Source organism: Microtus ochrogaster, chromosome 26 (genome assembly GCF_000317375.1).
Source record: "Microtus ochrogaster isolate Prairie Vole_2 chromosome 26, MicOch1.0, whole genome shotgun sequence".
NCBI classification, from domain to species: domain Eukaryota; kingdom Metazoa; phylum Chordata; class Mammalia; order Rodentia; family Cricetidae; genus Microtus; species Microtus ochrogaster.
In genome coordinates this window covers 13493467-13507476 of record NC_022025.1, presented here as the reverse complement: position 1 = coordinate 13507476, position 14010 = coordinate 13493467, and the positions used below count along the sequence as shown (strand labels likewise).

The window sequence follows — 14010 nt, the reverse complement described above, 5'->3', positions numbered from 1 at the left end:
GCACACATTCACACTCATGGATACACACATCCGTGTACCACACAGAAGTGCACAAATACATGCATGGATACACACATCCGTGTACCACACAAAGCACACATTCACAAAAATTAAAAACCATGTACCAAGAAGTCACAAAATCAAAACCCAAACTAACAAAACAATCAAATTTATTTTCCTCAAGTACTTTCAAGCTAAAAGCCTCAAGTATATAGTATTTTTTAAAATCAAAATAGTGGGTTTTTTCTTTCTATCTTTTTCCTATACCCCACAAATAAGCAGATATAATAAGCACATGTATATATGAGTTTTTAAAGAAGCCATTGACCTGAGCAGAGAAGCCCACACCTGAGCCCACATTTCTTGCCCAGGTTCCTATTTACCTTTTAAGGAAAGTGCTGCGTTGAATGTAGGGTGAAAGACCACATGCTTGCAGTGTGTTGCTTAGTGACGTCTGCTTGTTTGATTTAGGCCACTGTAAAAACCTGCAAGAGCTGAACCTCTCAGACTGCCAGTCCCTCACAGTGAGTAAGACAGTTTTCTACTGTTGTTTATGTAGGTCTGCACTTCTCACATGGGAGAGCCAGTGGGCAGAGCACATACTTTGTGTGCATTTGGGGCTGAGTGTGGAAAAAACTATATTAAACATTGGCAAAAACATTTCCCCCCTCTGCACAATGCTGCCATTAATCTTGTGGATATGTGCTCAACGTTGGGGCCTCTGGCGAATGGAGACTCTTTCGTGGTTACATAAACATGAGCTGTGTTTATATTTCATGCACATGTATATGAGACAAGGTTTATAGGCTGGTTCTGGTGGCTTTATGGCTATTAGTAACTATACCAAAGAAGACAGAAATGAGCACATAACCCCAGATTCCTCCTTCCTGGCCCTGACCCCTTGTCTTTCTCTCTACCCCAAATCTGTTTTCCGTACTGCGAGCACACAATACCCTTTCTACAGGCAGGTCTAACCAACCCACTACATCTTCCATCGTCCATACACCCCTGGAGAAAAAAATCAAACCATGTTAGCATTAGTGCCCCTTGGAGACTCTGCAGCCGCAGGCTCCCTTTGCAGGCTCCCTTTGCAGGCTCACCCTGTCCCTCTGCTGTGTGCACAGCGAGTTCCAGTGGTTTTGCTCATGCACTATTGTCTCTTGTTCCTTTTCTGAGACAGGGTCTCACCATGTAGGCCAGGCTGTCCTCAAGCTCAGAGAGTCCACCAGCCTTTGCCTCTTAGGTGCTGGGGTTGAAGGTGTGTGCCACCCCACCTGGTTTTGTTTCCTGCCTTGCCCTTGCCCTCACCCTTGAGCGGGGTTTGTGGTTCAGTAAGGCTCAGTATCTCTGTTATTTCCTCTAAGCCTTGATGGGCCTACTGGTCTAGTGGGACAAGAGTGTAATCTTGGCTACTCAGGAGGCCAGATGGAATGTTTGCAAGTTCAAAGGCTGCCTGAACTGTGTGAGTGCTTCAGGGTGAGTCTGGGTAGCTTGTTGAGGGCCTGTTTCAAAACCAACAGCGGACTGGGGGTAAAGGCTGGTGATGAGAAGTACCTGGGGGCAAGACTTAGCTTGAAAACACAAGGTTCACCAACATTTAATATCTAATGCCATTATAGGGTAATGCATTGTGGGCCACGCACATGGAACCTGACATCCGTCCTGTGCTGCTAGGTCTATGTGCTGTAATTGACACTCTAAGAACGAAGGTCAATCCAGTGAGAGAGGATGAACAGGGAGGGCATAGGGTTGTGTCTCACCGACCCCAAGGAGCAGGATGAAAGTTTAAAGAAGGAAGAGAGGGAATGGGCTCAAATGTTAATTTATGTGGGCTAGAAGACATCTGGGAAGGAGTGGCCCAGCTAGGCAGGTAATAAATGCACTGAGCATGGCGGTCCAGACTTGAGAATTAGGGCCACTGATTTCTGCTGAAGCCATCCCAGTGGGATGTTAGGGCGCAGATAACAATTGTAGGGAGCTGTGAAATGGACCAGACACAAGACAGTCAACATGAGTTATAGACTATGGTTTCCAGAAAGAGGGGCAAGGCAAGGCAAACAGGTATACAGGAGCCGATGGAGACAGTCTACCCAAGCAAGGGAAGGAACAAGGTCCTGGGGACACAAAGGGCAGAAGGACAGTCTAACTGTGCAGTGACCCTCAGCTCACACCGGTACCAGCCAGAGGCCAAGGCCCTTGGCAAAGGCGGCAAGATGCCTTAAATTGGCCTCTCAGCGTCCCTCCAACACTGCACACAGCAACATGCCTCGTCGTCATGGTTACTCCTCCTCAAATGCCATTTCATGGACCCTTGGACAGGGTTTTCTGTCTGACTGAATGAGGGCTTTTCCCTCCCACTCCCCACAGCTGCAGCCTGGCTACTTTGGTGTGTGGTACTCCTCTGAAGCACACTTCATCTACACTGGGTTTTCCATACGCTTGAGAAAAAGTAACTTTTAAAAAATGGTGTTGTAGAAATAAAAACAAATTGATATTACCATTTACTCAAAGTGAACCTTTTAATAATCCATGGTAGACACATAAAGTTAGGAACCATAGCCCCAATATTTTAGAACATTTTCTTATCCTTCAGAGAAGTCACATCCATGAAATCACCTCCTGTTTCGTCCCAACTCCTTAGCACCTTGCAATTCTACTTCTTTCTGACAGGATGAATTTACGTCTCTCCCAGATTAGCACTGTGGCCCGAGTCCCTCAGCGTTTCTACTTTCTACTCTTATATTCATGTTTACATTGTAGCTCCTTTTCAGAACAAGGAGCACTTTGAAAACCCTTCTCATACTTTCCATGAAGTTTATCCTCTCAGAGCAGAGCATTCACTTTCCCCAGAGGTGGAAGACATTTTATGAGCAAATATGAACGTGAAAGCGCTGAGAGCCTTGCAACACTTCAGCTCCTTTCTCCTCACAGAGCGAGAGCCTGTGGCTCAGATGTCTGCTTCCCACCCACCAGGCCACCGCTCTCGGCCTGGTCAGTCAACCCTCTTCTCGGAGGCTCATGCCTCAACACAACAAACTGCTAATTTATGTTCAGGAGCATCCCCAAGAAAGCAAGGAACAGACAGACGGGCCGTAGAACCCATGAGAGAAAAAAAGTCTCTCTGATTGGGCTCTTCCTCTCCCAGCCAAGTGCAAAGGGCTCCTTCATCAGGAGAGACGCAAGTCTCTGCTAGTATGTTTTTCAGACATACGACGAGCATTAAAAAGCGATTGTTGTGAAATGGATTCATTCTTTCTATGGATATTTTTTAAAATCTATGGATTTTTAAAGCTATCCCATTAGGTGTTAGAAGGAATTTTAATGTGAGTTAATTTTCAGTTCTTGCCTTGGGGAGTATTAGTTCTGCATATGAATACAAACTTGCATTCCTTGAATTTGTCCATCTGTGTGGAGTCTGTGAACATCAAAGTCTTGTCCAAGTTTGGGATCTATAAAGGGCTAGTAATTTTATCCAGCCCCATTTTACTGTTGTTTCCTCCTCCGAGAAACAGGCTGGGAGACAGGCTTACATTTAAAGATGGGGTAACACTCGTTCAAAGAGCTTGGCTTTATGCAGTCTTGTCTTGTAAAATATATCGCACTGAAGAATTCCAGTCTTATGTGTCATAGGCAAATTCATGAGCCATTGAGCATGCTCAAACGGTGTTGCATTTTATGTTCAAACATTTCAGTGTTGAGCCTTGCCTTCTCTTAAGGACTGAGGATGGGAGTGGTCTGAACTTGTTGGGGTGAAGGCAGAGAAGGGGCTGCTGGCCCACTGCACACAAAGCACCCACTATCCTCCTCTTGGCCCCACTCTCCTGTGGCCTCCCTAAGGGTGGCTGAGCCAGCTCTGTCACCAGCCTTGCCACCTCCCTTCTATCCCCAGCACAGTGACCGGCACACTGAACATTTTCAGAGACAAGCTGTGTACCTGCTAAATGGCGCTGTATGTGGGGATGGCCGTCTTTGCTTTCCGAGGGAAGCTTGTACTGTACCTGCTAGCAGGCATTTGTCTACATCCCTCAGGACCCTACGCTTGGTGCTCAAATGACTGGAAAGATAACTGATCTCTTGAGCGCAGTGCTGAGACCGCCGTGCTTTCCAAAGGCCCCGCTTGCCCACATGAAGCGCTGACCAGAGGATTCCCTGTGAAGACCCCCTGGGTCCTGTTTAAGATAGGATTGGCTGACCAGGGAGTCGCTCACTGGGTGACCAACCACCCCCTACCGTGTCCCGGGGTTTTGTTAGGATAAATATACATGCATCCTGGAAACAGTGAAGAACAGAATGTTAAACTGACCCCAATGTCACTGAAGGTCAGTTATTGCTACCCCTCAGCTGTTCCGAACCACATTTGGAAGCTCGTGATAATCCACCTCCTCCAGATAGTAGTGGGCTGGCTATCCTTTCTGGACGGGGTGTCCTGTATGTGCTCCATGCATGGGTATTTAAACCTAGCTGATACCTGGTGGTATTCTAGGGAGATTCACTGAATAGATAAAAGCCTATTGTTAACTCTATTTCTGTTCCCTTCTTCTCTCTTGTCTTTTGTTTTTACAGAGTCTCAGTCTGTAGCTCAAGCTGGGCCGAAACTCATTATGTAGCCCAGGTTATCATTGAACTTGAGGTTAAATGATTCCTGCCTCTGTCTTCCCAGTGCTGGGGTTATAGGCATGCACCATTATGTCGACAGTTATTTGTATTTTCTATATTTTTTTATATGCAGGGTAGCTCATTGCCATCAACGCTTGACACTCACCTGGTCTTTTTCAGCTTCAGTTCAAGACCATTGTTTGACACCATTGCCTCTCTGTCTCATGTCAGCCATACGCCTCACTCACTTCAACTTCTCTCTCAACTCCCGTCCCAACACCGGCTCTCGTGCCCTCAAAACCCCTTGTGTATTGTCTGTAGTTTATAGCTCAGTCTATAAACTGTGTCTTTTGCTGTGAAGAGACACCATGACCACAGCAACTCTTATAAAAGGAAACATTTATTGGGTTGGCTTAGAGTTTCAGAGGTTTAGTCCATTGTCATCACGGTGGGGCATGGCCACAGCAGGCAGACCTGGTGCTGGAGAAGGAGCTGAGAGTTTTACCTCTTGATCCTCAGCCAACAGGAAGTGAACTGTGCTAATGGGTGTAGCTTGAGCATAGGAGACCTCAAAGCCTGTCCTCACAGTGACACACTTCCTTCAACAAGGCCACACCTACTCCAATAAAGCCACACCTCCTAACAGTGCTCCTCCCTATGGGGGGGTCATTTCTTTCAAAACACCACATTTTGCTTTTCAAATATAGATACTGAGTCCATCTCAGAGTTATTTAGCTTTTAAATGTATCATTCTCAGAACCATAGTGATTTAGTCACACGGACAGATGACATGCCTTGGCTCAACGTGGCCTTCATTTAATGAAATCCAGTTGTTAGAGAGAGTTCACTATTCCCGTCTTTCAGAATAACTTTAAAACATGCCAGTTTGCGACCACACTTTTATATCTGGGCAGCCGAAAGTCACCCTGCGATATTTGTATCACGTACTGGCAAGTGTTCACCTTTTAATAAAAAATGCCATGTGATGTAATGAAGTTTTATTTCTAGAGAAAATGAGAGCAGTGAGCAGTGAAGCTTCAAACAGAATGACTAGTTTCTGCTTTTTATTTGAAGTAGTATCAAAGAATATGAAGGACCAAGTTATATGGGAATGTTTTTCTGGGACGGGAAGAGAGATGAGAAGCCTCCGAGGGTTTGATACAGTTTTCTTTCTTCTTTCGTCATGCAGGATGAATCAATGAGACACATTTCTGAGGGCTGCCCTGGCGTCCTGTATCTGAATCTGTCCAACACAGCGATCACCAACAGGACAATGCGACTCCTGCCCAGGTAATGCTGTGGCTGTTAGACGGAAATGTGGTCTCACGTGTGACTTCAGGCTGGCCTTGAACACATGATCCTCGTCCTCTGACCGGTACTGGGTATATTATTCGTGTCACACTGAAATATTGAGTACTAGACTTTGGCTTGTTCTGGTTGACTTCCGAGATAGTCCCCCATCATCAGCTCCCAGCCATGGCGGCATGATGGGGGCACAGCTGCTTTCCGGTCCCCGAGCCTGTGTAGGTGCTGTCCTTCCTGAGCAGGCACGGCTGACCACTGGCCTTCTGTTTGAGCCAGTGACTTTGCCACTTTTGTAGCAGCATACCCAGTGGCTTGAGATAGACCTTCCTGACTTTCTCCTTCCCTTCCTGGGCTCTGGAGCCTGACCCCCAACTTCCTTTCTAGTGTCTGAGCTCTCTCTGTAACAGAACTCCAACGTGCCTGCTCCCCAGACTGTTGTCCCTGTCCCAGGCACTCCGTCCCCTTCAGCGAGCTTGCTCTGCTGAGTTTTGACGGGAGGGTGGCGGCTGCTCTCCTTAGCCAGGCATCTCTGGCGAGGCACTGAAGCGCATCTCCGGCAGGGTCTTCAGTTTACGCAGTTTTCTTATCCGCTTGTTCTCTGTGCTTCCTGTGGGAAGACTAACCAGGTACTGTGTCTGGTCCCAGGGAGATGTTCAGATGTGATGTTGGGAGGACACCCCACAAACCCTTGTGAAAGACTAAATCTTTTCTTGAAACTATATCTTTTTGAAATCCTTTGACAACGAACAGCAAGACATTTGGAAAATTTAAACAGAAAAAGATTCTTGGTGACAATTTTCTTTCTTCTTGCTCTGCCTTCCACGGATGGGCAAGCCCCAGGCGTTGGCACGGCACTTCCGTTTCAGTCAGTTAGCAAACCCTTCCTTTCGGAACTCCTCCCGACACTAACATACGGGGGCTCATCACCCAGCCAGGCACTTAGCAGTTTTTCACTTCTTATTCCTGTATTTTTAAAACCCAGGCATATAATCAATTTAGAATTGATTTTAGTAATGAAAGAAGCAATCAGTCAAACTGGAGGTCAAAAAAGTGTGACCTGTGTGGTCCAGATCTTGTTTCTGTGTGGCCCACTAGCCACGGTTGACATTCTCCGTCGGTAATAGCTTATCATCCAACAGGCAATAAGTACTTAAAACACACTCGTTCTTAGTATGTCTACGTATAACTTTGCCCACAGCTCTGGGGTTTTCATAGCCACTGCACCCTGCCCAGCTGCTGCTCCGCAACTCATCCCCAGGAGCTTAGAAGGAGCTGACGTGTTTGCCATTTTCCAACTAAGACTGGAATTATTGTTTTGGCAATTGTTTAGACTCACACTAATGGAAAAGGCAATTTATAAAGCAGATCAAACTTAAAAAGTTTGTCTTGCCTGCAGTCAGCACGTTGTAACTAGCACAGAAATTGAGGCATTTTTTTTTTCTTTTAATCCCTTAAAATGACCTGATTCAGCAACAAAATCACTCGTGCTATTGACAGGTGTGTGCATTCTGGTCATGCATTCTCAGCTCACCTAACTCTTCTGTGATGTAATGTTAGAGAAAGATGAATATAATGTAACTCGTGGAGCTATACTCATGTCTCAGGTCACCTAACCCTTCTATGATGTAATGGATGTAATGTTGGGGAAAATGAATATAATGTAACTCGAGCTATACTCATGTGTCAGCAGCAGTGCTCAGTTGGTGGGCCACCTCTAAAAATTTAGCAAAAGTCAATGCAAGTATTGTGTAAGAACCAGCTGGCTACATGGAATTGACTATAGCTAATATTGTATGGTTTATTAGTGTTTATAAACCATATGGCACCTAACCTTTGTAGCTAGAAAGTACTAAGATAAAAAGTTTTACAGTACACATTTACATGTGGTTTTGGAGAAATAGGTATTTATCACTATATTCATAATTAAAGATAAAAGAATGATTTATATGTAACCATCCTCTTAGGAACAGAGCGTTTTTACATTTTCAAAGTTCATAAATCTCTTAGTAAAATCTTGTTTGGTCAGAAAAACATTTTAATAGGTATCTTTTTAGTTGTCATCACTAGTAGCGGCCTTTTGGACTCTGATTTCCATACACTCTATGTACTAAATGGTCCTTTTCAGGTTGGAACATGAGCTATAAGTATCTTTTTAAAACTTTTCTTTTAGAAATGACACAAACAGAGCTAGATAATTATTTCTAAGTAAGAATTTGTAGAAAGTGTATCAGATTTGTTAAATATTATTTCCTCTTTCAAACAAGTAGTCTTTTTATTTTATTTTATTTTTGACCCAATACTTGGAGAAGAATTCTTTGTTTGAAGTGGTTGATGCCTCCATTTTAAACTTGTGTCTTTAATTGTAGAGGAAATATGGGTTGAATTATTTCTGCTCTTTGGAATTCAGATTTCTTCAAGGACTAGTCTGTAATTAGTGTCAGCATAGCCACGAGTGTCTAAAGTGAAGAGCATTTGTGGAAGAGAACAGACTTCTGTGTGTAAATGTATGTGTATGCATAGATGATCTTGACATGTCATAATATAATACTGATATGTTCGTCACTGATTAATCAAGCTTATAGTTTATTTTACGTATTAAGATAAGTATCATGCTTTATCATGGACGATAGCATTTTTTCCACATAAAATAATATTCTTCTTCCTGGTTAATGTTTCTTCGTGATTTGTGTTATCCCTGCTTGGCCTAGGCTGTCCTCAAACTTGCAATCCACCTGCCTCAGCCTTCTGAGTGTTGTGATTACAGGCCCTATATGCCCACTGAGCTGAATCTTTTAAAATCCGCTGCTGGCGTCCTTCCCTTTGCTTTCCTGTGTTTCTGCTTCCTGTGGAATAACTTTAGGAACCCCTGTCTCTTAAGCCTTTGTGCTGCTGGGTTTTAGTTGTGTTTTATGTGTAGCATGTAGCTAGCTTCTATTTCATTTTTGGTTTTTCAAGACAAGGCTTCTTTGTGTAGCCTGGCTGTCCTGCAGCCAGCACTGTAGGCTAGACTAGCCTTGAGCTCAGATCCACCTACATCTGCCTCCCTAGTGCTGGGATTAAGGTGTGAGCCACTGTCCGGCTGCTAGCTATTTTATTTCCCTTTTCTCTCTCTCCTTCTCCCCTTTACACACATCTTACTGTAAAGCCTGTGGAGGCTCAGAACTCATTATGTAGCTCAGACTGGCTTGAACCTGTGGTCATCCTCCTGTCTCAGCCTTCCATATGCAGGAATTACAAATGTGAGCCCCATAGCTGACTCCTTCCTCTGCTTTTCAATTTTAAACATTCTTGCTAGCAATATGTTCAGCTGCTCCTTCCCACTGGGCGAGTTAGTAGATTAGCTTAGCTATGAGTTGAAAGATGTTTGGGAATATTTAGTTTACAGATGAGTGTATAATTTAGTGGGAAAGATAGAAAAGTTGAGTTCTTTCCATTCAGTGAATATTCAGACTGAAGTTTACTTGATGCTTATGATTTTTGTCTTATGAAAAAACATGCAGTAACTTATCTATTATAAAAATACATTTCATAATGATTGTCTATTTTTGTTGTGTTTTTCATTGTTCCTAACATGCTTGGGTATGCAAAACTCTTCTTTAAACTGCAAATAACCAGAGAAGTGCTGGCTGTTGCTGCCGGTCACTCCTCTTCATCTCTTTCCAAAGAAATCAGTTGCCAGAAAAAAGAAAAAAAAATGATGGTTGCCCTTAATGGCAGCATTGATTTGCCAGATTTGAGTATTTTTCCTCCCTTCTTTGGAAGTTAGTTTTCTAGATTAAACCCAGGGCTGCCCACAGCTCCTTCTCACTATCATTTGTGGGTTTCATGGCGGGGGGGGGGTGCCACATGTGTGGGGAGGGTTGGGGCAGCTCGAGGGACTCAGTTTCCACCGAGTGACTCATCAGGCTAGAACTTGGGTCCTCAGTCTTTGCCCACAGAAAATACCTTTACCTGTTGATCTGACCCGAGACCCAGCCCTTACTCCAGGAACATCTTTGCCTCACATTCTCTCTTGTTACCATGGTCTCGGCAGTCCTCTGCCATTCTTCTTGGTGCTACATCTTGCCTGGTCTGCCTCTGGTCTCCCTTTCTCCAGTCTGCTCAGACTCAGGCTGCAGGAAGAGTCGTCCTACAACAGTCCCATCTGGTCCAGACTCTTCCCTGCTGTCCCTGATGTCGTCATCTGCTGTCCCTGACGTCACCATCTACTGACCCTGACATCATCATCTACTGTCCCTGACGTCATCTACTGTCCCCGACGTCACCATCTACTGTCCCCGACGTCACCATCTACTGACCATGACGTAATCATCTACTGACCACGACGTCATCATCGACTGTCCCTGACGTCACCATCTACTGTCCCCGACGTCATCATCTACTGACCATGACGTCATCATCGACTGTCCCTGACGTCATCATCTACTGTTCCTGACATCATCATCTACTGTCCCTGACGTCATCATCTTCCATCCTCACATCATCATCGACTGTCCCTGACGTCATCATCCACTGTCCCTGACGTCATCGTCCACTGTCCCTGACATCATCATCCACTGTCCCTGACGTCATCATCTTCCATCCCTGACATCATCATCTACTGTTCCTGACGTCATCATCTACCGTCCCTGACATCATCTACCGTCCCTGTCATCATCTACCGTCCCTGACATCATCATCCACTGTCCCTGATGTCATCATCTTCCATCCCTGACGTCATCATCTTCCATTCCTGACATCATCATCTACTGTCCCTGACGTCATCTAGTTGACCACACCTGTATGGGTTGTCCAAGCGAAGCCCTAAGCCCTGGCCTTCTCCTTCTTCCTGCTTGTCTTCCTTGCAGTGGGGAAGCCCTTCCTTTCCTGCCTAATTCTTGGCCTCTTTAAGGGGTGGCATCCCAGAAGACCAGTGGGTTCTCCTTTCCCTGCTCCCCAGTGGCCACACACTTATTTACCCTGTGGTGATAACTACAACGCACAATTGGAACAAAACTATTAGGTTTTTGCTTTTTAGAAGGCTTGTGTGTTGTTATGATTGCTCAGGCTGACCTCAGCCTCCCAGACAGCAGGCACCGCAGGGCCACATTACTGTGTATGGTGTGGGCTTTGTCCATTAGTGGGTCCTTCTGTGCTGCCGTGAATGGTGTGTGTTCATTTTATTTAGATTAATTGCCCCCCTTTGACTTTCGTTTTCCTTATATCCCAGGGTTATCTGTTATGCCATCTTGCCAATGTCCCTCACCGAGGAGTGGCCTCAGCAAGCTGCCATGCTCACTGGACACCTCACGGTCACTCTCATTATGAGGCCACATTTTCCATTTAGATTTTCTAGAGAATTCTGCTTCTTGAAGTCAAAGAGCCCCAAACTGAAAGAATCTACCTGCAAATTCGCTTCTTCCTAGACTAGGCCTTGTCTTGGTGGTTTTGATAGAAATATATATAGAAATTTCCATTTGAATATATGGTATTTTACTCATTCTAACAGACTCCCTCTGGTGTTGAAAATGGAACATAAAATCCTTCAGAAATGAAGTAAAAAGAAAGAACAAAAAACAATTTCTGTATTTTCATAAAGATTACACTAGTAGCAGAAAAATAAAAAGGAAACCCATACCCTTAATAAAATAACAGTTATCAAATAATTAGGAAAAGAGAAAACACACCATAAATAGTCTTTCTCAAATCAGAAATGGAATTATCAGGGCCCTGTGCTGAGAGGCTGTGAGCCTGGTCTTTGTCTGAAAGAGAAACATTTCTTTACGCAGCTCCAAATGAAGAATCAGTGATGAAGCAATCTGCCACACTTTCCCTGGAGCCAGCACGTCTCCACACTCTCACAGCTGTCTGTCTGCAGCTCTGAGATCTCTAGAGGGGGCACCGGGCCACTAGGATGCCCTTTGCACTCAGAAGTCCCTCAGTTGCCACTTTGAAGGGAAGCTGGCTAGAGACCTTCAGTCTGGGCGCCATGGAGCCATTTAGTCCAACAACTTCCTTGTCCTCAGCAGAGGCTCCTAACTTTCAGACAGCAACTCCTGCCCCAAGGGAAAGCAGTCAGGTGTCTATGAGGTTGTGCATGTCTAGTCTGTGTGTGCATGCACACACAGCATGTGCGTGCAGAGCCTAGCGGCGACTGATGTACTGAACTGGAGTTACAGACACTTGGGAGCCACCTGACACGGTGCTGGGAACTGACCTCCAGTTTGCTGGAGGGACAGCGAGTGTTCTTAACCACTGAACCATCTCTCTAGCCCTTGTTTCTGGTTTTGATGGTGTGAGAATTCTCTCTGCTTTAACTGAAATCCAGGGGAACACAAGAGATGGCTCAGGGATGAAGACACTGCCCTCCCTACCACCTGAGTTCAATGCCGGGGATCAACGTGGAGAAAGAACCAGCTCCCCAAAGATGTCCTCTGACCTCCATTTGAGTGCTGAGAAACATACATACACACACACACACACACACACACACACACACACACACACAGTAAATTCTTTAATGCTAAAAGGATCTATAGACCTTATAGATTAACAAAACTGTAAAAATAGTCAAGTAAGTCTCTTACTTAATTCTCATTTTTGATATTTACTAACTGATCATATGGGTTTAAAGAGGTAGAACAATATATATATATTGTTCAGGTAAGATCCAGGCCTCATGACATTCTCCAGACTCTTGTCAGATGAGCACTGTTGTGGAATAATCTTGGTGTACACTGTGAAGATGGTTTTAATAAAAAGCTAAAAACAAGCCTAAGCTTTCGGCCAATCTTTCATGGTTACTAATAAGCCTCTGTGTCTTGGTTTGGGAACCGAGAGAGACTCGCTACAGAGCATCAACTCCCTCAAATGAAAAAGTGATGGACAGTCTCCATAGAAACGTGAAGATGTTGGCCTGGGATGCTGGCAAGCCTGAGACCTGAGTTTGACCTGCTAGAAATTATGTCAAGAGAAAAAAGCCAATGTTGGTCCTTGAGTTTGTGATCCCAGCACTAGGGGTCAGAGAGAGACAGAGTCCCTGTCTCAAAATACAAGGTGGACATCATCTTAGGACTAATAGTGGAGGTTGTCCTTTGGTATATGTGGGTGCTGGCATGTGTGTAAGTGAATACGCACACACACAGTCAGTAGAGCATGAGACTCTTAATCTCAGGATTATGGGTTCGAGCCCCACGTTGGGCACCATTTGTAGAAGGAGCTGCAGGCAGGCCTGCTTTTCTTCCTGCCTGGCTCTCGTTCGGCTAACTTAGCCCTGGAAATAACAACACACAAACTGTATTCATTTAAACACTACCTGGCCCATTAGCTCTATCCTCTTACTGGCTAATTCTCACATCTTGATTAACCCATTTCTACTAATGTGTGTAGCACCACGAGGTGGTGGCTTACCAGGAAAGATTCAGCATGTCTGACCTGGCGGCTGGCTCCATAGCGTCTGACCTCACTTCTCTTCTTCCCAGCATTCTGTTCTGTCTACTCCACTCACCTATGTTCTGACCTATCAGGCCAAGCAGTTTCTTTATTAATTAGCCAATGAAAGCAACAGATAGACAGATGACCTTCCCACATCACACAGGCATGCACACGCACACACACACACACACACAGGCAAATACTGACATACACACACAGGAATGCACACACACACACAAATACTGACATACACACAGGTATGTGCACACACACACACACAGGCAAATACTCACATACACACAGGCATGCACAAACACATACAAATACATACACACATGGGCATGCACACACACAGGCAAATACTGACATACACACAGGCATGCACACACACACAAATACATACACACACAGGCATGCACACACACACAAATACATACACACACAGGCATGCACACACACAAATACATACACACACAGGCATGCACACACACAGGCAAATACTGACATACACACAGGCATGCACACACACGCACAGGCAAATACTGACATACACACAGGCATGCACACACACAAATACTGACATACACACACAGGCATGCACACACACAAATACTGATATACACACACAGGAATGCACACACACAGATACTGACATATACACACAGGCATGCACACACACAGATACTGACATACACA

The 14010-nt window shown here is 44.9% G+C and overlaps 2 protein-coding genes across 2 annotated transcripts in view; one reads left to right on the top strand and one right to left on the bottom strand.

Annotated features, from left to right (window-relative positions):
• The window catches only part of Fbxl13 (F-box and leucine rich repeat protein 13), a 143697-nt gene that overhangs the window by 68465 nt on the left and 61222 nt on the right, over window positions 1-14010 (top strand). Inside the window, exons 10-11 of the mRNA XM_013350411.2 lie at window positions 472-524; window positions 5786-5886. Of these exons, the coding sequence (XP_013205865.1) occupies window positions 472-524; window positions 5786-5886 (154 nt within the window). The remainder of the gene's footprint in view (window positions 1-471; window positions 525-5785; window positions 5887-14010) is intronic.
• Window positions 1-14010, bottom strand: part of Lrrc17 (leucine rich repeat containing 17) — a 30822-nt gene that overhangs the window by 14567 nt on the left and 2245 nt on the right. The window lies entirely within an intron of this gene.